The sequence below is a fragment of the Pseudomyrmex gracilis genome, unplaced genomic scaffold, assembly GCF_002006095.1.
Source record: "Pseudomyrmex gracilis isolate BER0280 unplaced genomic scaffold, ASM200609v1 scaffold_18, whole genome shotgun sequence".
Classification (NCBI taxonomy): Eukaryota; Metazoa; Arthropoda; class Insecta; order Hymenoptera; family Formicidae; genus Pseudomyrmex; species Pseudomyrmex gracilis.
Genome location: NW_018020602.1, coordinates 1,113,407 through 1,137,744, shown reverse-complemented (window position 1 = coordinate 1,137,744; position 24,338 = coordinate 1,113,407). Strand labels below are relative to the sequence as shown.

The 24,338-nt window shown below is 37.1% G+C and overlaps 4 protein-coding genes across 10 annotated transcripts; 1 reads left to right on the top strand and 3 right to left on the bottom strand.

Annotated features, from left to right (window-relative positions):
• Nucleotides 1-837: 837 nt before the first annotated feature.
• LOC109864262 (transcription initiation factor TFIID subunit 11) lies at nucleotides 838-2,351 on the bottom strand. 2 transcript variants are annotated; one of them, XM_020445311.1, is made up of 6 exons: nucleotides 2,186-2,351; nucleotides 1,956-2,118; nucleotides 1,592-1,866; nucleotides 1,397-1,484; nucleotides 1,202-1,298; nucleotides 838-1,126 (listed from the first exon to the last, which is right to left on the bottom strand). In XM_020445311.1, the coding sequence occupies exons 2-6, from the start codon at nucleotides 2,109-2,111 to the stop codon at nucleotides 993-995; spliced, it is 750 nt and encodes a 249-aa protein (XP_020300900.1). In that variant the 5' UTR covers nucleotides 2,112-2,118; nucleotides 2,186-2,351; the 3' UTR covers nucleotides 838-992. The 2 variants fall into 2 exon arrangements, with proteins under 2 accessions (XP_020300900.1, XP_020300899.1); XM_020445310.1 differs by having other exon boundaries at nucleotides 839-1,126; nucleotides 1,956-2,121.
• Nucleotides 2,352-2,685: 334 nt separating this feature from the next.
• On the top strand, nucleotides 2,686-5,777 carry LOC109864239. 2 transcript variants are annotated; one of them, XM_020445265.1, is made up of 6 exons: nucleotides 2,686-2,809; nucleotides 3,312-3,525; nucleotides 3,759-4,532; nucleotides 4,625-5,089; nucleotides 5,187-5,249; nucleotides 5,384-5,777. In XM_020445265.1, the coding sequence occupies exons 2-6, from the start codon at nucleotides 3,312-3,314 to the stop codon at nucleotides 5,737-5,739; spliced, it is 1,872 nt and encodes a 623-aa protein (XP_020300854.1). In that variant the 5' UTR covers nucleotides 2,686-2,809; the 3' UTR covers nucleotides 5,740-5,777. The 2 variants fall into 2 exon arrangements, with proteins under 2 accessions (XP_020300854.1, XP_020300855.1); XM_020445266.1 differs by lacking the exon at nucleotides 2,686-2,809 and having other exon boundaries at nucleotides 3,487-3,525; nucleotides 3,749-4,532.
• A 413-nt stretch (nucleotides 5,778-6,190) lies between these two features.
• On the bottom strand, nucleotides 6,191-15,067 carry LOC109864237 (sialin-like). Of its 5 annotated transcripts, none has more exons than XM_020445260.1 (11): nucleotides 14,645-15,067; nucleotides 11,935-12,324; nucleotides 9,626-9,810; nucleotides 9,283-9,413; nucleotides 9,086-9,191; nucleotides 8,897-8,981; nucleotides 8,591-8,811; nucleotides 8,359-8,505; nucleotides 8,109-8,241; nucleotides 7,741-7,982; nucleotides 6,191-7,655 (listed from the first exon to the last, which is right to left on the bottom strand). In XM_020445260.1, exons 2-11 carry the CDS (start codon nucleotides 11,957-11,959, stop codon nucleotides 7,443-7,445), a joined length of 1,488 nt encoding a protein of 495 aa, XP_020300849.1. In that variant the 5' UTR covers nucleotides 11,960-12,324; nucleotides 14,645-15,067; the 3' UTR covers nucleotides 6,191-7,442. The 5 variants fall into 5 exon arrangements, with proteins under 5 accessions (XP_020300849.1, XP_020300848.1, XP_020300850.1 ...); XM_020445259.1 differs by having other exon boundaries at nucleotides 11,935-12,306; XM_020445261.1 differs by having other exon boundaries at nucleotides 14,875-15,067.
• Nucleotides 15,068-16,069: 1,002 nt separating this feature from the next.
• Nucleotides 16,070-23,920, bottom strand: LOC109851614 (collagen alpha-1(I) chain-like). The gene is made up of 28 exons (XM_020421846.1): nucleotides 23,574-23,920; nucleotides 23,025-23,075; nucleotides 22,856-22,945; nucleotides 22,730-22,767; nucleotides 22,580-22,648; nucleotides 22,379-22,492; nucleotides 22,143-22,287; nucleotides 21,888-22,012; nucleotides 21,602-21,808; nucleotides 21,408-21,506; nucleotides 21,224-21,332; nucleotides 20,902-21,089; nucleotides 20,601-20,817; nucleotides 20,427-20,515; nucleotides 20,188-20,349; nucleotides 19,910-20,071; nucleotides 19,628-19,825; nucleotides 19,361-19,505; nucleotides 19,014-19,274; nucleotides 18,773-18,906; nucleotides 18,420-18,689; nucleotides 18,050-18,265; nucleotides 17,865-17,954; nucleotides 17,401-17,782; nucleotides 17,066-17,281; nucleotides 16,803-16,975; nucleotides 16,397-16,618; nucleotides 16,070-16,292 (listed from the first exon to the last, which is right to left on the bottom strand). The coding sequence occupies exons 1-28, from the start codon at nucleotides 23,761-23,763 to the stop codon at nucleotides 16,146-16,148; spliced, it is 4,509 nt and encodes a 1,502-aa protein (XP_020277435.1). The 5' UTR covers nucleotides 23,764-23,920; the 3' UTR covers nucleotides 16,070-16,145.
• Between the last annotated feature and the right edge of the window lie 418 nt (nucleotides 23,921-24,338).

Genomic DNA, 24,338 nt, shown 5'->3' with positions numbered 1-24,338 from the left:
AATTACAGTCACGTTATTTTCACGTGTTGTTTTTCTACTCTTTCCTGTTACGTGACTTTAGTTACGTTTTTAATTTTCTCTACATATACGACGAACTGTCTCAAAATCGCTTTTCATTATTTACTCTCTCGATCTTACCGATTCGATTCGACTCGACTCGACTCGATCAACCAACTAATCGGCAACGCGGAAAAGAGACAACAATAGATACGATACATTTGATATCAAAACGCGCACTTCGCGGTACACATGGATTTTTTATATAGGAGGAGGATTTAATACTATTCTATTTAATACTATTAAAATGATCTATAGCACTAACTTACAAGTTTTGTTATATATATCATAATCATGATTCTGCAAATACTTAAGGAAGATATATACGTTTTACTTTAAAATTACAATTTTTATCTTAAATTAATAACTATAACGTAGCAACAAAAATATAAAATGTTAATTTTGACTGTGATATAAAATTGAAATAAATAAGCAATGATTGATAATATTAACTAAACGTTTTGTAGTATTTTATGTATATGTTGTCAGACTTTGTATGCTATATATATATATCTATTACAAGTTTCAAGACATACGAATTTGTGCGATGTACAGCTTGATCCATAAAAGTTTGTAATAAAATATACTCTTTCCTGTTTTACGTATTTTGTGAATGTTTTACAATCGCTTATAATATTTACGATTATCATATGTCAATGAAATTTGTTTATAAAAATAGAACTGTATATTTATGTACATGTTCAGCTTATTTTCTTTTTAAAAAGAAAACTAGTAGATAGTAAAATTATATGCAAATATATTTTTACGTTTAACGAAATGTTAAGAGTAAATTGATAAAAAAGATATAAATAATCTCTTTTCATTAAAAATATGAAACAAAACATAGTTTATGTACAGAAACTATATTAATAGACTCTAATACCGATGAGCTATGTAATATAAGAAGTATTACATTAATATAATACACGGATTGATTACAGCCTGAAAAAAGCTTTGTGTCCTCGGCTGTTTGGTATTTGACCTTGTAATCGTAACCTACGGACAGCTTCTCTCAAGTGCTTCGGTTGTAACGGACCGGTTTCATTCTGAGCTTCCATGACGTCTAAAGCTACAAAATATAATAACAATTTAAAGAAAAACGTTTAATACTTCAGCAAGATATTTAAAACAAATTAATCCAAACCTTCTTCCACAATTTCGCCAACAAATACTTTGGCAATTCCTGACATAGCTATGACAACATTCTGTGATACTGAACAGCCCGTTATAGTTTGCATGATCTGAAATACATTATTGCCAAACTTAAATACATTCTTTAAAGAAAATATGCTTTTTTTATATAATTCTTGTTTTACAATTAACAATTAAGATACAATACCCTTTTTATAGCTGCTTTTGGGAATGCAGACCGTCTGTACATTTCATACCTGTCCAACTGATCTTCAGTAAAATTAGACACTAGTACTCTGAAAATGCAAGATTGTGTGTAGAACATATTTAATAAATCTAATTATTAACTATAGTTATTACTATTCTTTCAATACGCATTCAAATTATGACATTGAATACATACTGCATTTTCTCTCGTTCTTCCTCCTCTAATTCCTTTTTACTCTTTTCTTTGCTTTCTCTTCTTTCTTTTGCACTGATTGGATTTGGACGAGGTAATATAATATCATTGCTAAATATGTCTTCTGCTGTTTGTTCTTCCTCCTTTATGTCAATCTCATTGCTTATGACTTCCATTTGATCTTCTATGATTGGACACATGGAATGTAACCCAGTATTTTCATTCTCTTCTGTATCTGACTGTGACTGGGACTGAGAGCTCATTGCATCAGACTCTATCTGTATTACAAATGTTTAATTTCATTTAAAATATATTTATAACATGTCAACCATACAAGAGATTATTCAAGTTCTATCAATATTTCTACCTTAGCTTGTACACCATCGGTATCCATAGCTTCTGCATCTTTTGATCCTGAATTTTGTGAGGGACTATTTTTAGTATCTTTATCTTCATCTCTCTCTTCAATATCATTATGCTCGCTTTCATCCCCAGAATCTTCCTTTCCAAATATGTTATCCATTATTTTTCTACTAGAAACGATATAAAATAATTAATATAAACATTAATTGAAACAATATTATTTTTACTACTTACTGTTACTAATGCGGTTTTTCTGTCACTAATATCGAGTAAGAATCAAAATTTCTCAGATGAAGAAAATATTAACCACACTATATGACAAATATAATCACTACAATTCACCACAAGTCATTTCTTGCTTTCTCTTCTTTGCATTCTTGCTCCTGAACGTGTTTTCATTCTCGAGCGTCGCGATGTTAGCGCCACGTTTTGCGCATATCAACTACATACCGCAAACCAACTCAGTCAATATGACTGCGTAGTTCCAATGTGCACCACCCGTAGACATGCGCTAGTTTGTTTATTCCGGATCGGAAAAGTGATTACACTTTCTCTTATAGGCCGCTCTCAGGCTTCTCTCTGGTTTCAGGCAGAGTTGCACACGGATGGCGATTCTCGCTTGTGTGCGTATCCTCACCGCTTCGATCTCTCGTCTTGCTCTCTGCTCGATCTTGCGCGCGCAACTCTGGTTTCAGATTGGTTCGTGTGGTTGATACGCGCAAAATATGGAAATCACGGCGTTCGAGGACGGGAACACGTCCAGATCGTGTAAATAAATAAATAAATAGAGCAAAAAATTTGAAATACCATGAACCAAAGTATTGTGCGTTAAAATAAGAAACGTCGTAAAGACAAGAGGTAATTGAAATAATTATTTTATTGTTAATCTTGTAGTATTATACTGCGATAATAAACATGAGGGGGCCGCTCAGTCTGTCAGTTACATTCGAAGCGGTAGGACAGTTTGCGTCCTTTTGCGTAATACTGATGACTACGTGACTGCCATTTCCGCCTCTTTTTCTTATTTCGAATATCCATGTAGTGTATCTTTTTTCTTGGTTTTAATGAAACACTGAAGAAGATCCCATGGTGGATCGAAACGTTTGTTAAAACTTTTTTAAAATCTTAAAATTATAAAAGAATTGTACCCGAACATTTGGTGTTAGCTTGTTATTGCCATTTCCTTAATTCTTTTTATTTAAATATTTATTTAAACAAGCTGAAATCATATAATTGATAATAAACAATGTTATATATGTGGATTGAGCTTCGTGATCATTATAAGATAGTAGAATACAATTATAACTTCTTAAGAAATTTTATAATTTTAATTCTACTTGTACGCGCGAATTTTATTTAGATGAAATCTCAGGCTCAAACTTCACTCACGACCTTGTCCATGATCGATCTCCAAGAGTTGGAATCTCAAGCGTCCGTTAAAGATGCAGCTAATCAGACATTTCTGCAAGGTGTTCCAACGGTGACAATACCAATCGCAGTAGAACATGAAGCATCACAAACGATGTATATGAGCAGTCCTTGTCCGCCCGCGGAATATTCTCAAAATATTTTACGTAAGTGAGAAAAAGAGATAGGAAAAAATATACATCCGGATGTGATTTTGAAATGAGTATAGATTTTTTTTGGAATAATAAAGTGGATAGACAAAATTGTTTTCAACAAACACGAGTCTCTGAGTCGTTGTACGATGCTTCAATTACGCCTGGGAAGTAGGCAGTTTACCACACACAGCTGCCTATCTCTCAGATACTTCACTGCATTCGACAATTGAAACAGATTTTCTCAGATTCCATGTCCTATCGGATGCCCGCATTTACACACCACCGTTCAACACAGACTACTGTGACATTTACTCCTGTAACATCAGACCACGAAGCAATAAGAGATTTATCAAGCCGTACGTACAAAGAGCTTCAAGGAAGCCATTTGCAAGAGGATTTTGTAGACACAAAGACTATAATCCTTGAGATTTTAAACTTTTTATTGTCCCGCGCGTTCTGGATATCCGATCCCGATGAGGTTGCCGCTGAAACAAACTGTCAAGAAACACAAACTGTAATACGATACAATCACAATGCGAACATCATAGTATTGGACAAAGATGCGCAAACCAAATTAACTTGCGAGCCGCGACACTCGAACAGCAAGTTACTGGTTGAATACAAAGAAACAAAGAATTTTATCCAATTCTGTCTCGAGGAGTGTCTCTCGGGACTCGATTCTCGTATTATCGTCGACGAACTGATCGACGAAATAATTGCGAAGGGAGCGGAGATATTGAAGTATCCCATGAAAGAGCAAGTGATTCAAACCGTAGCCAGTTATAAATCGCGCGATATTAAAGAAAAAGAAGTGCTGCAGAAGTTACGGGCACGCGTCGTGATCGATCCTTTAGAGGCATCAACCGTCGTCGTGCCACTGATAGACGATCTACTGCTTTTAACTTGCGCGCAAGTGTCACGTGACGCTCGTCGTATTGTTAAGAACATTCTTGAGTCATGGATTTGTCGGAAAATCTTAATCGATTCCATCCTTGCTAAACCTCGGAAACAGTTGCAACGTTAGTGAAAATTTATAATTTTTTTTCGAAAAGTATTTCTTAACTATTTGTTAATTGCCAACAAAATACTTAGGATGAAAACGCTTTTATAGTCGATTCCGTGGAGCAAATACTCGATCGGAGAAGAAAAATGATCGTCGAGTCTATGCTAAAGAAAGAAACGAAGACCGCAGTTACTCAGACGGAACTCGCCGGAGTTGCCCAAGTTACGAAGATAAAAGAGCCGAAAGAAGTCTTGTGTTCGATTTGTGTCGAGCAGTCGTTGTGCCAGTGGTGCGTAGAAGCTGAAGAGAAAAAATTAGTTGAAACGTCCGAAATCGTGAAGTTACGACGTACGCAGGACATACTCTTGGCATACAAACCGTGTTACGTCGTTGCGACTGCTTCCGAAGAGATGAGGAGTCCGCATTTGCAACCAGCTGGCAAGATGAAGAAAATTGAAACACCAAGCACCGCAAAATTATATGCGGCGCGATGTGCGACACCTGAAAAAACAAACATCAATGACAGTACTATTGATGACATAACACTTTCGAAAGAAAATATCCAAGTTAAAAGTACGTTAACAAATAACAAATATATGTTTTTTTCTCATATCAATTTTTTCAAAAGTTCTTCATATTCTATTGTATTTTTTTCTAAATTGCTACGTAGATTCTGTTTGTGGATGGACTCATGTCATCAACGATGCGTTAGCAAAGTCGTGGTCACCAAAAGGTATTTGCATATCAATTCAGAAATTTTTATTTCTTGTGTAATTGAGTGTTTTTAAATATTTGTCTACAATACGTACTATTCTCATATTTCCATAAGTCTCGTTATAAAATGAAAACCATCTTTCGATATTATAGGCTCTGCTAGTAATGAGATTGTTACCACCGCGACAAGTTCAGTTGCAAAAGTTTGCGATAAGAAATTGTCTCAATACGTTCCGAACTTGCAAACAGCGAAGGCATTGCAAGTATTAAAGAACACATTTTGCACTCGCGACACGTGTTCTGCCATTCTCACAACATTAGAGGAACGCAATTCGATCGTTACAGACGCGAATAACAAGAAGTTTTGTGATTTAACGAATTGCACATTAGTGAAGTGCAGTAAACAACTTACTTATACCGACGTCCAAATATGCGCGAGGCCACGCGTCGATAAATTTAAAGCTTCTACCCAATCTTTATCGGAAAATTACTTGAAAGTACCAATTTAACAATAATTGATGTAAATTTCACATTATTTAATATGTAAACAGAAATATATTCAAAACTTCCTATTGAAATTTATATAAAAAACCGATCATAAATTAGTTAGAACGAGATTTTTCTGCTTTATTTGAAAGGTGAAAATTATACAGGAAAAAGACTTTCTTAAAATTTAATTAATAAAAATAAAAAATTATAAAAAGTTAAATTTATTTATTTACTTTAAAACAGCAAGTTTCTCTTTGCGTATTTTCTTACAATTGATACATGCAACATATTATTGCTAAATAATAGCTAATTCGATCTTAATTTGGCGACTTTTTGCAAAGTTTTTTCTTTTTTTTATTCGACAATTCGATTTATACAATAATGGTAATAATAGTTTATTTTACATATAGGAACAATATATTTGTTATTTTTTGTTTTCCTTCTTTGCAAAAACATGTAAAATCGTGCAAAAAACACTTTTCTTTTTCTACAAAAAAGAATATAATTTGTCTGTATCACAAACATTACGTTTTTTTTTTCGCAAGAAATACAAAACACAAGTTACGTTATCTTCTTTTATAGATGCTAGGAAGTAGTACGTATCTCATAAATGAAACGTGAAAAGAATAAAATTGCAACATTTCGAGCCTATACTATTAGTCATAAAAGACGAGAAAATTTATATATAAATCGTTTATTCGTTATACGCGGATTAAACGGAGTCCGAGCAATTATTGAGCATAAGAATGTGCAACGCGATTTAATTCAACTCAAGATACATGTTTATGCTACCTGACCACAGTTAAACCGGATACACGTAACAAACAGTTGTGAAATCGCTTTGTCACACAACTAGCTCAATAAGATTCGCGTATAAACTTGATGAATTTATAACAATTTAAAGTACCTAACGTAAGATATTTATAAATGTCCAATAACCTTGGCTCATGAAGACAGCGCGCCAAAGTTCTTCAACCTAAGCATTAGATGTCTGTCGACAGTCTCGTCAAAATGTTTTAATGAGAACAACATACGTACACACACATATATTTTGGCACAAAATAAAAAAAATGCACTACAGAGTATTTTTGCGTCCTGATACACTGCATTGTTCGAATACCACGCCTATAGTCTTTTTGCCAGTATCCGATATCAAATCAAAAACGACGATTGTGTAATAATGAAAGTGTAATATCAAATATAAAAATGTTCAAGTATTCGAAAAATGTACGTGAGACACGTGAAAATTGTGACAAAATGTACAAAATCTATCATTTTCTGAAACTGCTCCACAGTCTTATACGGTAATAGTAAAAAAAAAAGAACGTGAAAAAATAATTCTGCGTTTAAAAACAAACGTATCGGACTAAGAACGAAAGATCCGTCGTGATATTCTAGCAACGCGTATCCGTAATTAGAGCACGGATATATATTCTATACGTATTATAACACAAGTGAATATTCTGTACACGAATATTCTGTACATGTTAACTTTCTCGTTTTCACAAATACGTGTTAATAACATACAATTACCTTTGTATACACGGTCTAAGGTTTGTATAAATATGTGACACTGATGTTCTAAACGGTGAAGTCAACATCTGCCAAATTTTCGCGCAAACATATGTTTCCTTTTCAATATTTTTTTTTCTTATAATACGATTTTTTTACATAGACACGAAACACACGCATTATTTTATCTCACTTCATTTTCTAAATCACACTAGAGTCGTTCATTCTCTTCGGCTTCTGTATCGGCCGCTTTTTCCGTCGTCACTTCGTTAAGTTGCTTCTCTTCTTCGATAGGTACTTGAGGTTGAGTTGTATCGTTCCACGGTTGAATCTCCGCCGATCCAAACAACCAAAAGAGTACTGTCGCTGACGTAAACACCACTGCCGATATCCAAAACATCACACGCCATTCTTCAACGCCATTCTGTAATACAAAAATAGAATATTTGAAAAATGATCAAATATGAAAAATATTAAAGTTATCTAAATTTATTAGTACATAAACGCACCCTTTCATTGGTCAAAGCACCAATAATAGGCGGAATGATGAATCCGGGGAAACTACCAAACGTATTCATGATTCCGTATAAGGAACCAGCGTAGTTCGGTGCCAGATCTTGGTGATTCTGTAAATTGGTCTGACACGCGGCTCCATTGAAAGCTAGAGCCAGTATTAACATTATAATCGCAGTCGTGGCGTCGCAGCCCACGTACGTCATCACTACTAGACAAACTGCAGGTCCTATATGAGCTGTTGAAGAGCATGATCGTGTAATAAGGTGATTAAATAAACAATTACGTATAAAGAAGTGCGCATTGTAGAATATTTTAAATTTATAAGCTGAAACGGGGAACACGGTTGTTCGAAATTACTCACAGAAAAGCATGAATATCTTTCTTATCCAGCCCAACGACAAGACCTTTTTCCTCCGCACGTAATCGCCCGCTGCTGCAAATAACACACCGGCGCCTAATCTAGCTATATACGGCAGTCCGGTTATCGCGCCACCCTATGTAAAATATTAAGAAAAACCTACATAAAGTATTTAAAAAAAAAAAAATCATATATTTTATTAAACATAATGATCAAATCTCTAGCGTGAAATAATTTTTCACGAGAATAATACCGATTTCATGTTGAAACCAAGAACTTCCAACGTATATTTGGGCCCGTTTGTAGCGATAAAGTATATACCCCACATGTTTGCAAAGTGAGCCCACAATAGCACTAGGAACGGTCCAGATGTAGCGACCGCCTTTACTGGTAGTTGTACCTGTGCGTGATACGTCAATGTAAACATAATTTACAATCAGATGTAGCTAAACACAAAATCTATTGAATAGTATGTGTGCACGCACTTTTTGTTTTGAGACGGAAGTGCCTATTTGTTCTTTTATATATGTTTTCTCTTTTTCCGTAATTCCCGGATGTATATCTGGTGTATCGTATATCAGGAATACCCATAGGACGTAAAAAACTAACATAAGTCCGCTCGTAACGTAAAACGCAGCGTTCCATCCGTAAGCACTAATTACTGCACCGCACAAAGCGAACGTTACAACAGTTCCAAATGGACCACCTTGAAAAAAAAAAAAAACACAAAAAATGCGATGTTTTTCTAAAAAAAAATCTTTTTTAAAAAAACACATGATTCTTGAAAATACCTTGCATAGTCCACACGAACATGCCTTTTTCACCTGGAGGAACCCATCGAGCGATCATCGCGTGAAGAGCGGGATAAACGGCGCCCTGAAAATCAATGCTAAGTTAATTGCTAAACAGTTGTAAGTTTCTGCAAAGACTGTCAACTCAAATAGTTTTAAGTTAATTGACAATCTCATAAGACAACTTACTCCAAAAAATCCCATTACAAAACGTAGTGCAAATACAAAACCGTAATGAATACCCGCAGCCCAAGGCATCAAGAGATTTAATACGGCAGGTATCAAAGTAGCAAATCTACATCACATAAATAAACTGGTAAAACACAAATTACCACGTGTAGCAAATCGACAACTATCAAATTAAAATTCTTCGATTATGTACTCACGCCACCACTTTCGAGCCTCCATATTTTTCGGCTAAGAGTCCAGCTGGTACACTAGCCGGTAGAACACCATAAAAGTATCCTGACAATAACAGCCCTTGGACGTGTTGATTCCACTCGTAACGCTCTCCGAACTGAGATGTAAGAAAGAACGCGTTCAAAATTTTGCAAGACTACGATAATATTTTATTACACAAAGACTCTATAGTGGGAGATGATACAAATGCAACAATTCGATAAAAAAAAAAAGTGCAAAGTCTAACATGCGCACGATATAAATTTTATATTAATACATCAAATTTACAACCACTCACGTGCATTTGAATCTCGTGAACGTGTAACTTACATCTTTGAGTACGACGGTTTTATTACTTTTTATATCTGTCGCGCTACATGCTGGACCGGTACCGTCTTTGCCCGTAGCGTTCACCATAGCGACGATTGATATGGACAAATTGGTGCGAATGACATACGAGAACATGCACGCCAGAAACATCATCGCCCCCAGGATTCCTCTCCGAGGAATCTTTTCTGAAATAAAAAATATTCATCTATGTATATATTTCCCACATTGTCTCAAGAAAAAACATTTATGTACTCATAAATCTTGCTTTATTTACTGGGACAGACTCGTGCGCATCTCAGGTCAAAATAATGTGCGACACAGTACGAAGTCGAGAATCTGACCTTTATCATCGGCGCGTAATAATTTTAAATCAGGAATTGTACAACGTATCTTTCCAACAGTAAACATCTATCTCTCTGTGTTCTGTTACGTGCATGCGACGTAACGTTCGATGCGAACAATGCAGCAATTGCAATTGCACGTGCGTGATGCGATTTGTCGACAACTATATCCGCACAATATTATTGTAATAATGCAACATAAATTTAAGCGGTCCGCTGATAAATTACGCGATGGGAAAATCGGATCGATAACTCGCCGCTTTGAACTTCGAAGCATCACGTGTTCTCATCGTTCCATACATGTGTGATGTAATGTTCTAATAACAAGCAATCGTTACAAACTCTCGTATATTCGCAATCGGTTATTAAAACTTAAACAATTTTCGCGTTGATTTATGTGATTAACGGTCTCGTACAAAGATTGAAGGTGACATAATTAATGTAAAAACAAGTGTGTAATATCATCGATAAAAATAACGTGACATTGAATTGAATTTTTATCACACAACGAGGTGATATAAAGTAATACAGCTTTAGACTTGATTTGAGAACAAACTCACGCAAGCAATGTTTGAAAATCGTTCTCTGAGTGATGTAAATTACGCAACTCTGAAGTGTTAATCGCGATAATATTCACACAGACTTGATGCAAACCGTTTTTTTTATTTTTTTTTATTTGGATGTTACAATTATGATAGCTCGATGCATCTCGCGCGCCGATCGTCGCCTTCGATAAAACACAAATAGCGTACGCGCTGTAATATATTGGTCTGTGGTATTTTTTTGGTTTTTTTTAGAAAAACGAAAAATGCGCGTCAACATCGAACGACCGTGAACGAGCAACCTGTCTATTTCATAAGTCTATTTCTGCGAGATGGATGACGAGAAATAGCGGCTCAAATTACACGCAGTCTTCGCAAAGTCGAGAATCTGCTTGTTATGAGATACACTCATTCACAAGGAGAAACCATGACTTACGCGAAAGACCGCATTGTACACTGTGGAACGGCAGTTAATTTGAATTCCTGTTTCGATAAGGAATAATATGGTATAAAAAACACGTATACGTGAGATTTCTGCATCGTTAGCACCAAATGCAATGTGCTCATCATTATCGGTATTATATCAGATGGAAATACTCTTGTGTAAAAATGCAAATTGTACGATCAGTGAGAATTACATAATAAAACTTCGCTTGCACAAACAGTCAAACAAACTTTGTTGCGTTTTACTGTATCTGCATGAATATTTTTTTTTAGAGAAAAGTTTTTAACGCTAATATAAAAACATATTCCTTAAATTTTAAAAAGATGTTGACGAGAAAAGACGATTGTTTTTCGTTTATTTATATACAAGCATGTGCAATTGAAGTTATAATTTCACAAATTCAATTGCACACGCGTATTATTCCTATTCTATATTTAACTGTGCACACAAGCACATGGTTTTGATATTTCGTAATTTGTTATTGAAGTCCAAAGTATACTCTGACGAAAATATATACGTATATGTATATATATATTGATGATGACATTGAACCATCAATATCTCAAAGTGAAAAGACTACTGAATTCTTTTGAAATGTTCAATTTGGAAATGTTTTACACATGTGCAATGAAAAAATAGATTTAAAAAAAAAAAAAAACAGATAATAAATAATATATTAACATTGTTCTAAAAAGTGGAATAAAAATAAAATTCCACAAAACACTATCAAAAAAATTGTGATAAACTTATTACAAGATATAGATAAAATGAGACAGATCGCGACACACATAATAAATTATCAGTTGATAATTTATTATAAAAATAAATTAAGATCTGAACGCGTATGTTCCTTTTATTGTTCTATTGATAAAAGAATTTAAGAATCCAAATTGTGCTCGCGTACAGACTTTTAATTTATTTTTATTTCTCCGCACATTGTACCTTTATAACCACCTAATTATTTGACAATTGTGAACTTACCATTGAACTTTCGGAAGAGAGCCATGCTTGTTCACTGTGAATGATCTTCGTGACTGTACGTTACTTTTATAAGCGTGAGAACGCGAGAGATGCGAGCAAATGGAATTCTTCCAATTGTCTCCGTTGAATGATCAGTGCCACCAGTTAGTTCGTGATTGAGAGGCTAGCACTTTCTGCTTTTCGGTGTTCAATCGATTTGCCGCCGACTGTAGGCTCGTCGATCGTTTTGCGTCATTCCGCGAATTTACCGAGTCGATAGGCAGGACGACGGTGTGTAATCGTCACACGACGAATGAGATTCTTCACTTTTACCACTTACACTCTTGTCTTGACGAGCGTTGACGCGCCCCTCCGTCACAATCACGAGAATACCTGAAAAACACGCGGCACCTGCCGTCACGTTCGTAACACGTATCTTACACGCACGCACGCCAACGCGGAATTCTAAATTTAAAACATCGTCGTCGCGATATATTAAATCGCCCGGACTTGTCGCGATAATCGTGTGGCGCGCTCACGTGGTAAAGAGCATGAAGAGAAAGTCAGGATCACAACAGTGCGAGGACTTTAACTGGACAATCTAAACGAGCAATTATTTGTCAACTTATGTCAAGTGTTATATCATAGTTTGTGTCTATGAGATGACGATAAACTTACGTATTTAAAGAGACGAAAACGTCAGACGCGCGTGACGTTATCTGACAATGATGAAAAGTGATGTAATAAAGAGCAATAAAGCACGTCGTTCATTCACCGATGTGTGTCATTAACACAGTTTCCTTAAATTTATTCGGGTTTTATTTCTTATTGACACGCGTCTTTCCCGTGATAAGTATTTTAATCTTTAGTTTTGAGAACCGCTCATCATCGAGTATTAAGATAAGAGACGCGAACGCACCCGTAGACTCGAACAAGCTTTTACTCAGCGCTTCACGTTACGCGAAACCTCGTACATGTGTAATTACGATCGCTCTGTAGCAACACTACGCGCCATCGAATGACTTATCATTAGCAGATAACTACTGACCGCATGCAAAAGAGATACTTCGTACGAGTAATAGATTCTGAATTGTTACATGTATACACGGGATATAAATAAAATTATTCATTCTGTCGTTCGGACACGATTTTCGAACGTCCTCGCTTCGATGCTTTGTAATAAATGAAAATAATGAGAAATTATTGATGAGACTAAATTAAAACGTGAAAAAAAAAATAATAATAATGAGCTAGATAGAGCAACTTGATTTTAGATTATCGTCAAATTATCGTCTAACGTCACTTGTAAAGCCGGTTATCCACTCTGTATCCGATCTTATCAGTGAGTGACGCTCGATTTGAAACTGTCTGTGAACGGTGCACTTCCGGATTTAGCACATGTACAAACATTCACACGATGTGTGAGCGTAAAAATCGTTTTATGTACCTGAACACGACTGATAAAAGTTAATCGCGATCTGCTGACATATCATACGTTGACACGTTGATACTCGCGCGCGCAGCTGTCTCGAAACAATGTAGCATAATAATTATCTCAGATTTAAAAAAAAAAAAAAAAAAAAAAAAACTGACTATAGAACTCGTGATTTTTTTTAAATTACATCATAATTACGCTGTGTATTCTCTCGTGACCAACCGAGCGTGCATGTGAAAGCACGTGAGCTATTCGCTATTTTGTGCGCAACTTGTGCACGTAATGATCGCAAATTGTACACAATTGCACGAAACTATTGCGTCATCGATCGTGTACGACTTTCTCACGCAACAACAATCGCGGTTGAAGTCAATGAAATTAACACTCTCAAGTTATCGAACGACGAAAATCAACGCGCTTTAAAAAACGTTTTCCTAATCAAGTTAATATTGATGCAAAAATTTGTATAAACTTTAGTTGGTTTCTATCGCAACACACAATAAACTTTTTTCGAAAATACAAAGTAGGTGGTATTTATAAAAATCTACGCGCGCACTTACGACATGCGATGGAAATTAAATTAATCGGACAAAATAAACCGATAGAAACCGCGCCTTTGTTACGACGCATCGTTGAGTTTGGCATTGTCATCGGTTTAATTTTGCTTCAGTACACAACAAAGTGCGCGAGTAATGAGTGTCGGTCTGCGACGCATGAATAATGAATGTCGATTTTGCAATGCAAAAGATTTTTTCAATGACAGTGACGAGTAAATATTTCTTCTGGTTAGTTTGACAGTTCGATTCCGTTCCCAATTGAGGTTCTCATAATAATTTTGTTTACTCACTCATCAAAACTGATGATGAGTCACGATGGCTTTACACTGTGTAAAGTATTTAAAATTATATTAAAAATTGAATTATACGAAATATAAGAGATGTAGAAAATGGAATCAAATAATCTGAATTTTTAATGAATTTATTAGTTTTTTCTAATAAATATTTTAAACAGAGATCAGATTTTTGTTGCTTGACAGTCTTTTCTCCCACAATCTTGCATCGCGATCTTTATGATTTCTATCAAGATTTACATATAATTATCACCGTCTAGGTACATATATTAAAACTACGAAGTAAAACTGAATAACCAATTTTAATAAATTACATTTAATAAATAACACTAAAGCGCGATGTTAGAAAAATACCGCTGAGGCCAAGTAAATCACAAAAGTTTTTTATTTACAAGAGATAACAATATCTCGCAAGACGTACGGTAAATGTGATTGTCGTTACTAACCTCAACTGATCCGTTCACCGTGCTTGTTGCTCGCAAGTTCGCGAGAAATGCGCGCGAAAACGGTACGCCGAAAATCGATAAGTTGAAAGAGGAGCGAGAACTCTCCAAACACGAAACACGCAGTTCCGCACGAAAAACTAGTGATGCCAATATTTCCCGCCAATGATTCGATTAGACGTGAGTGACATAACGTCGATAACGTGTAGTTGAATTTTCTGAGGTGGATTTACGTTGAATTGTGAAGTCGTGACAAATGTTCCTGTACGTATGAGTTCCTTGTCAAATGACGGCACGATACAATAGATAACATAAACAGCTACGACGCAAACGACCTCCCACGTAACTCTCGAGTTCAACCAAGTTCAACTGAATTGGACTGAAGTGATCGAAGTATGCTCTACCCTGCCGAGCGGCTCGCACTTCTCTCTCTTTCTCTCTGTCCTACTTTCGTCTTCTTCTCTTTTTATCTTTCGCTCCTCGTCTCTCTCTCTCTCTCTCTCTGCTCGTTTTCCACGCTACCATAATGACGCGCCGCGATGGCACGCATCACCAACAAGGGCGGTATACATGTACAAGCGATGACAAATGCGAGAGATGTTTCAAATTCTTTAGGAAAGGGACAGTTCAGGTTGAACGAAAATGAAGGATCTCTCTTCTCTCTCTCTTTGAGAGAACAAGAGATATATCCTGTCATACATCTGTAATATAATAATCCATAAAAATCTATACATAAATGTGCGCCAATAAGTTTCTTTTTAGTTCAAAATAATTGTTCTAGTACTCTACACAAATGGAATATTCTTCAGTTACCTTCATGTAATTTAATGTTACATGCGTGTGGCCTGTTTTACATATAGATAAAGAAGTTCTGTATTTTATAAATGTAGGTGGAAAATGCAAATTTTATTTAAAATATAAATAAAGATACCATTCTCATAAAAATACTCGATATATTTCACTACGTAATATATGTATGTTATATTTTACAAGCTTCGATTCTCTCTCCGTAGATAGGTAGATAGGTACCGGGCGCTTACCTCTTACTGCAGCACTGGTATGTTTGATGTTGGTGACCGAGGAAAATTCTATCTCCGCGCATGCGTTGGCGTATCGGAATCCGCGTTGAAACAATAATTTATTTGGCGGATAATTGCAATTAGCAAACAAACGTGCGTAGCGGTTGTTTTTTGTTTTTTTTTAGATATATGTATTGAATCTATTTACTTCGACTGTTACTTTTTGCACTGAAAACAAATAAAGCGAAAGAAGACATTTGTAGGACAACTAATATTTAGCAAAAAAATTCGCAACACGCGTAGAGAATTTTACACATTGTATTTTTAAATTTTTATATGCATATGTGTGTAATTTTATTTTTTTCCTAGATATTGTGACATTGGAAACAAATTTATATCTTATTATTATGTACAGAAATAATAATACTTTTCGGATGACATCGTTTTCTCGTAGATAACAGTCGCAATAAAGCAAATACAGCATATTATTGATAACAAGCTGCGCCGATCTCGACGGAGAAACTCTGTTCAGATGTCCCGATGTCTCGCAACGCCACGTCTAAGATAGGAAGTCTTGTGGGTTTATCCGTTTCGTATAAAAGAATTGTTTTATCCCACTGGCTCTGATGATGCTGCAAATTAACGAATATAAAGTAGAATCGTATAACGAGAGTATTAAAAAATATTTGATTTTCATGTATTGTGTTAAAATAAAGTATTACATAAATATACTTACGCTACATCCGTCAACTATCATCTCGTACTGAAAACGCTGATTGCCTCGAGGTGTTAGTTCAGCATCGTTCCAAGCCAAAAACTTCAGGCCTCTTCTGTACGTTTTCCGGTCGTAATCGAAGTAAGCGACGCTGTTCTTGCAATAATACGTGATATTCTGTTGCGCACTTTTCGAGAGCAGTTGCAGAAAACTGATCTGATTGCTGTCCGCTTTGTACGTAATCTGAACGCGCAATAGTAAATACTTTTACAAATATTTCAAAAATGTTTTTTTACATATAAAAATTTTTTAAGTACTTTTACATAAATGCTTATTCGAATTTTTCTGGAAATGTGTAACTACTGTTAAATATAAGATCGGATTATGAATATCGGCTTATGATACGTATGTAGAATATAAAAGCAACCTTCATGCCGCCATGAATCTCGCTCAGCCAAGTTTCTTGTTGCTCGGTTATATGAGTGATCTCCGGCGAACGCGAAGGATTCGGCAAAATACATGTTGCACGTTTTTCAGCATCGCAATATACCAAAATTGCGTCCCGAATGTCTCCTTCGTTTGGATCAATCCAATATTGCCCTGTCAATTACAATATTATAAATTTACACCATTTTCAATGTTTTAATCGTACTTTTTTTATATAAAACAATGTTGTGTATCAAAACTTACCAGATGATTTATCTGGATAGGCAACAAATAGATCTCGACAGGTTTTGGCTGGTGAATTTTTTTCACCATCGGGTTTTATCAATTTTTGGAAAGATAATTTAAGATTTTCATATGCTTTTGTAAGCAATTCTCTTCGTTCCTCTTCAGTGATATCTTTGCTAAATATTCTCGGGGGTTCGTCTCCGAGTGGATCTGGTCCTTTAGTTTGACCTTGTCCTTACATTATATAATAATTACATAATAAAACATAGAATACGATTATATTTTTATTAAAAAAAACAAGTATATATATAGTTTTTATTTTCAAGTAAAAAAATATAAATAGTGAATCATACCCATAAGTGCTGCTAAAGACGCAGCATCGTAAGCAAAACCAACATCTCCAGGAGGACCGGGTGGTCCTGGAGGTCCTGGAAGACCTGGCGATCCGTGGCGGCCTTCTTCTCCAGGTGGACCTCTCGATCCGGGATTTCCTGCAGGCCCTATAGGTCCTGGATTTCCGTCACGTCCAGGATTACCTCTGATACCTGGTTCTCCGTCTTTGCCAGGAGGTCCTTGAGGACCAGGTATACCTTTTTCTCCCGGTAAACCAGGAGATCCAGGTAATCCTTGTAAACCGGTAAATCCTCGATGTCCTTTAGCTCCTTGTTGTCCTTCCTGTCCCTTATCCCCTTTTCCGCCTTCAACACCCGGCAGACCAGGTTTTCCACGTGGCCCCTGAAATGTTCTAATGCTTGTAAAAATTGGAGAATAAAAAACAATTTATTCAAAAATGTAGTTAAAAAAACTATTTTTATACCTGTGGACCTTCGACACCCTGTGGTCCCGTTTCGCCTTTTAAACCACGTTCTCCAGTAGGACCAGTTGGTCCTGTAGGTCCAGGTGGTCCCTATCAAAAGCACATTAGACAAGTTATTGCTGACGTTAATCTAAATAATATTATTGTTGAAAAGAGTAAAAAATATCGTGAAGAGAAAAACGCACTTGCAATCCAGAAGGACCGGGCAGGCCTGTTGCACCAGGTGCTCCAGGTGGTCCCTTGTCTCCAGGTCGTCCTGCTATTCCAGGTGGTCCTGGTTTTCCAACTGATCCTTCTGGTCCCATTTCTCCTATAGGACCAGGAGGACCATGAGGACCTAATAACCCAGGAGGTCCAGGCGGACCTTCTGCTCCCGGTTTTCCAGGTTGTCCTGTTTCACCCTATAATAGTAATACATTTTTTTTTTTGTATAAAATTACGTGCAATAAAAATAATTACAGCATTTTACATAATAAATGCAAATATAATGCAGTTAAAAAATAATTATAAACAAAACATTTACGTATATAACGTTGTTTAAATATTTTTACTTACGGGTGCTCCGCGTAATCCTCTACTTCCTACAGGACCAGGAGAACCAGGCAAACCTGGCAAGCCTCTTTCGCCAGACGGCCCTGGAGTTCCTTGAGGACCAGTCGGTCCTTGAGGACCTGGAGATCCGGTTTCGCCTTTATTTCCGTCTATTCCAGGGAAACCGGGATTACCAATTGCACCTGGATTTCCAGGACGCCCGGTATCACCTGTACTGCCCTTAATACCAGGCAATCCTGAAGCGCCGGGTGGTCCCGCATTTCCTGGCGGGCCCTATACATTTTCACATTCTAGTCAATTTTCATTATTCAATCTCTGGTACTGCTTATCAAAGAATTTATTTTACATAATCTTACCGATGGGCCGACGTGTCCTGCAATACCCGGCGGTCCCATTAAGCCAGGTTCACCTCGCGCACCCGGTTCGCCCCGTGTTCCTTTAGCACCAGTAAGTCCGACAGGACCTGGTAACCCAACTTCGCCACGAATGCCTGTTAATCAATATAATGAAGGAAATTATTATTTATAAAGAAAGATTATATAAATACAACAATTTATAAATAATTATGCCAATTATCATTTTTAATTTTTTTATTACCAGGAAATCCCGGACTTCCTTGTTCTCCTTTTAAACCCGGATATCCGCGATCGCCTTTTAGTCCAGGAAGGCCAATTAACCCTTGTAGCCCTGGAAAACCCTGCAATCCCTGGATCCCTTGAACACCTCTCTCTCCTGAATTGCCGGGAGCTCCAGGCTCGCCAGCAGGTCCGGGTAAACCAGGATCACCTCGTTCCGCTGGTTCTCCAGGAGGACCAGAAGGTCCAACTTCTCCTTGTGGACCGCGATCTCCGACGTGTCCTTGAAATTTTAATATTGATTTTTTCTTAATGAGGTTTTAATGAAAATATATTGTGATTTCAATCAAAATAATAAAAAAATATTACCTATTGGACCTTCAGGACCAACTGGTCCAGGCGCACCCCTGTCTCCTTTTGATCCTGGTTCTCCAGGTAATCCTCTCGCACCTGGAAGTCCTAATAATCCCGGTGAACCTGAATTTCCTTTGTCTCCTTTAGATCCTGGTAAACCCTAACATAAATGTACAATAAAATAGAGAATCTTTTTTTTTAAATGTTATATTCATTATTTATTATAACTTTGAAAATGCTCTTGCACGTGTATAATTCAAACATTGTTAGATAACATCTTACAATAAGACCATCAGCTCCCTGCGCTCCAGATTCTCCTCTCGGACCCACAGGTCCTGGAGATCCCATAAGTCCTCTCTCTCCTGGAAACCCTCGCTCGCCTCTGTTGCCAACTGGTCCCGGTGGGCCAGGAGATCCTTGCACTCCAGGTTCTCCATCCTTGCCTGGAATACCTGGATTACCAGCGGTGCCTGGAAGACCCTGGAATACAAAAAAAAAATGCGTGTTTTGTAAATACGTTAAGCTATATCTGTAAGAACACAACTATGTCATTACACTGCGTACTTGAAAACCTCTGATTCCAGCAGGACCTGGAGGACCTCGTTCGCCATTGTTGCCCGGAGGTCCCGGTGGACCTTGTATTCCCGGAGATCCTTCCTTACCAGTATCTCCTCTTGGACCATGAGGTCCTGGATTTCCAGGTTCACCATCTTTTCCAAATTCTCCCTGAAAACATACAATGTAAAAAAGATATATAATTCGACAGTTACAGAATTAAAACAATATTAGTGTTTTTTTTACAGATAGCAATGGTAATTTACGAGAAATCAACATTTAATTACGGGAGGGCCTCTTTCTCCTGGTTGTCCTAGTGGTCCCGGCAAACCCTGTACTCCAGGCGGACCTTGTTCTCCAGGCTTACCATCTGCACCAGGAATTCCACGTTCGCCAGGATTGCCCGGTTTTCCAGGAGCTCCGGGCCTACCTGTTGAACCACGTATACCCTGAAATTTATACAGTACATTACACGTTTCTAAACTCGAGTTTTTACGGAATATAATGATAAAATGTTTGAACAAACTTGTAATCCTGGTGATCCAGGTCGTCCAAGATCTCCAGTAGCACCCTTTGGCCCAACAGCTCCGGGAGAACCACGATCGCCGGGTGGTCCTTACACAAGTATTCACAATTAGTTATATAATTACTATTTATCATATCACACTTTGAAAAAGTAAGAAATTCTCATAAATTGTACCCTGCGGTCCGATAGGACCATCTGCTCCAGGAAGACCTCGCACTCCAGATGGGCCGCGTTCACCAGGTGATCCTGTAGCGCCTGGTGGCCCGCGTATCCCTCTTTTGCCTCTTTTGCCTTCGTTACCAGGAGGTCCTGGAACTCCACGTGGACCAGGCATTCCTGCATCTCCCTTTACACCGGAATCACCTTTAGAACCCCTCTCACCAGGAAGACCCTGTAAAAAAATTAATCAAAATTATTTTTAATTAAAAACATAAATTATTTTACACAGTATTTAAACGATGCTCATTTTCCTTACGGGTGCTCCTTTGACCCCAGGAATACCAGGATTGCCTGGTACGCCAGGTTGACCTCGAGCACCTGGAAATCCGGGCGTACCGACTAATCCTGGCAAACCGATAGCTCCTTTTTCACCAGGAGCTCCGTCTTTCCCTTGAGGACCCTGCGGACCTGTTTCACCAGGTTGTCCTGGACGGCCACTTTCACCTTTATTTAAAAAATGTTGCTTTTAATATCACTTATTATAATAAATATTATAACTAATATTCGTTTTAAAAAGCTTAAAAGAAACCAATAAAATTTTGTTATTATTATATTTGATTGACATTAAAATACTTTACCTCGCGGTCCTTGCAATCCCTGACTTCCTGGTGGTCCTTGCACTCCTTGATCGCCTTTAGATCCCGGAGTACCTGGAAAACCTGGTGCGCCAGGTTTGCCCGCAACACCCTATAATAAAATTATGAATTTTATATCTCTGTATCTTAAACTTCTGTATGACTTTTGAATAATTATCTTACTTACGGGTTGCCCAGGCGATCCGGCAATTCCGTCGAGACCTCTCAATCCAGAAGGTCCCGGTGGACCTTCTCTTCCTCTTTCACCGCGCGGTCCTGCTGGACCCTGTAAATAATTTAATTAATTTTTTTGAATTTTCGTTTTCTGAAATTGTTTTAAATTGTAAATTTTATATACAAAAGTGAATATTATTTGCATACTATTGATCCCATTTGACCCATTGGCCCTGGTGCGCCTGTAGATCCTTTCTCCCCAGAAGTTCCTTGTTCACCTTTTGCTCCATCAAGACCTGGATAACCACGATGGCCTTTCATCCCTGGAAGTCCAGGCATTCCTGGAGGACCACGTTGTCCCGCGGGTCCTGGTGATCCCGGAGCACCGGTTTCACCATCTTCTCCAGCGGTGCCCTATCGTTCAAGTGAACATAAAGTATTTTATATTTACTTTGTTATATCATCTTTCTTGAAAAACGGTTTTTAATCTTACATCTTTTCCTGGCAGTCCTGCTAAACCTCTTGGACCTTGTTCGCCAGGTGGGCCTGGAGATCCCGGTTCGCCAGGTTCACCGCGTGCACCTTGAAAACCCTGAGGACCAGAAGGTCCAGGTGGACCTAAAAAAGTTGAGATAATTTATAACATGTAATTGCGCAACAAAACAAAATTAAAATAGCACGTACTTTTAAATAAAATTAAGTTGGATTCGATTACAAAAAAACTATTGTAAAATTATCTGTCGCATACCCGGAGGACCTCGCGGACCCGTTGGACCTATCTGAGCATTCATATAAGCAAATGCTTCCGGTCCATACAGTGGCGCAGCTGCACCTGTCGGTCCTTTATCTTGATTTGCTTGAGACAAAGCTAATTGTTGATAATACATAGATACCTGTTGTTAGAGAAGAATATTGGAAACGCTGCATATATAAAAAAGTTTTATAAAAAATTGTTCATATATTTTACGTTAAAAAATGTCTTACATCAGGTACTGGTCCTGGAGGCCCAGGTGGTCCTGGAATTCCAGGAGTTCCAGGTTGTCCGGGAAATCCTGAGTCACCCGGGCGGCCAATATCTCCAGGTCGACCAGGTTCTCCCTTATTATTACATTATTTTTTTAATCATTGTTTTATCTACGTTTTCAGAAAATTATTAAAATTAATTATAATCAAACTGTCACTTACTCGTAGACCAGGAAAAGCTATAGAACCGTATAGATTACTTTCACCTGGCAAAATTTCGGTAGATAATGCCTGAAGATGTGATACAAAAAAAATTATATAATAATTATATTTTTATAAAATAAAATTTTTTAAGTTTTATCCAACACTTACTTCCGGTATAGATGTGACATTAGTTTGTGGAACCAAATCTGGAATGTAATTAAACACATTCGAAAACAAGTCTCTTTTTATATATGTTTTTAAAGAAAACAAAAAGATGTTTTGTTTATCACTCACTATCATAAGATCGAGTCGTGAGAACTGAGTCTGTAGATGCTTCCGGTTTGTACGAGGATGCTGTACTTTCTATTGGTAATTCCGACCATCCTATGTTCAATAATTTTATAGTCATATTGTTATTTACATATTATCTTTGTAACAAATTGTATCTCATCCGTATGCTTACCCGGGTGTCGTGTGCTTGACTGTGTAACAGACGATGACGGCGTTGTCGTCTCTATAGACAAATTTGCTATTTTTATCATCATTAATTATCGGAAAAACTGAAAATATTATTTGTAAAAATATTATTTATAAAATGTGTTTCACACATTTTCAGAAAACAATTGGGAGATAAAGCAGAAGAGGAAGAGGAAACCGGAAACTGTTTTCAATTACGCGTCATACTAAATCATATCCGCAGTTAACAGGCTGAAATAAATAGGTTTAATTGCGTTACTCTGATTAAAACGAGCAATTAATTTTTTTCTGTATAGTGTCTTAACGAGAGTGATCTCTGTCATAAGACTTCCGTGTTTGTTGCGCAACTCTTTTTGACTTAGTTGCTTGTTACATGTGGATGTTTTATTTATGCACGATAACAGTTTACAACAAAATCGACCAAAACTCTTTATGACACTCTAATATTTTAAGTTTTATATTATGTTAAAATATTTTTTATATAAGATAATTTTATATTTTGTATGTGTTTAGCTAATTTAAGAAATTAACTCACCATTCTTTTCATCGTACTCGTCATAATTCTCGTAGTTGTATTCATAATCGTATTCGTTGCCAGCTTGGTGCGTCTGGTCTTCGAGTCTGGATCGTTGCTTCCTCGGTCGATTTCTCACGGCGCTCACCTGATCCAGCAGCAGTAGCACTTGGGTTACGAGAAGTATCGCGATCAGCGCCCGTCGTTTCATTGAGAAAAGTTTTCTTTTGTGCGGCAGGATCGAAACAACCGATTTCCCCCAGTGCAAACCAGGTAGTTTCCTAGGACCGACTTGCTTCCATCGGGAAGCTGGAAGCAACTAAACACGATAACCGACGTGTATCATCTATTTAGCAGATGCTCCATATGATGCAAGGGAGGTCATCATCCTCCGTTTTACGAGACGATGCTCTTGTCGTCTTATTCCGCAACTACCCCCTCGTGTCTCTCTCCTTTGTTCCCTTTCCTTAAGTCTTCTCGCACTTCTTCGTTTCCTTCCTCATTTATTCTTGTTGATTAATGATTTATTTGGAATAGGAAGAGAAGACGGAGAAAATAAATCCAATTGCCTGATACTATGAACAAATTAATTGAAAGGATATTTGTAATAAGAAAAAATTGAAATTACAATTCTTTGTGCACTCTTACTTTTTTTTCAGCACTATCCACAGTTTCTAATAAAGTTGTATGTGACAAATTTGAATGTATCTTCGAAGTTCTTGTTAATAGTGCCACGGGCATGCATTCATGGAAATTTATGAGAGATTGTGTCAATGTTGTCAGCGT

Bases quoted from the DNA above. Each gene is read 5' to 3' on its own strand.
- LOC109864262 (XM_020445311.1), bottom strand. From the start codon at position 2,111: ATGGATAACATATTTGGAAAGGAAGATTCTGGGGATGAAAGCGAGCAT. The intron at 1,299-1,396 runs GTATTGTATCTT...AATGTATTTCAG, and splicing joins CAAAAGCAGCTATAAAAAGG to ATCATGCAAACTATAACGGG. The intron at 1,127-1,201 runs GTTTGGATTAAT...TATATTTTGTAG, and splicing joins TGGCGAAATTGTGGAAGAAG to CTTTAGACGTCATGGAAGCT.
- LOC109864239 (XM_020445265.1), top strand. From the start codon at position 3,312: ATGAAATCTCAGGCTCAAACTTCACTCACGACCTTGTCCATGATCGAT. The intron at 4,533-4,624 runs GTTAGTGAAAAT...ACGCTTTTATAG, and splicing joins ACCTCGGAAACAGTTGCAAC to TCGATTCCGTGGAGCAAATA. The intron at 5,250-5,383 runs GTATTTGCATAT...TCGATATTATAG, and splicing joins AAAGTCGTGGTCACCAAAAG to GCTCTGCTAGTAATGAGATT.
- LOC109864237 (XM_020445260.1), bottom strand. From the start codon at position 11,959: ATGGCTCTCTTCCGAAAGTTCAATG. The intron at 9,192-9,282 runs GTGAGTACATAA...TATGTGATGTAG, and splicing joins GGAGGCTCGAAAGTGGTGGC to ATTTGCTACTTTGATACCTG. The intron at 7,983-8,108 runs GTGAGTAATTTC...GCTCTTCAACAG, and splicing joins AAAGATATTCATGCTTTTCT to CTCATATAGGACCTGCAGTT.
- LOC109851614 (XM_020421846.1), bottom strand. From the start codon at position 23,763: ATGAAACGACGGGCGCTGATCGCGATACTTCTCGTAACCCAAGTGCTA. The intron at 20,072-20,187 runs GTAATTAAATGT...GTATGTTTTCAG, and splicing joins CAGGAGAAAGAGGCCCTCCC to GGAGAATTTGGAAAAGATGG. The intron at 16,619-16,802 runs GTTGCTTTTATA...TTGCGCGTTCAG, and splicing joins AGATTCATGGCGGCATGAAG to ATTACGTACAAAGCGGACAG.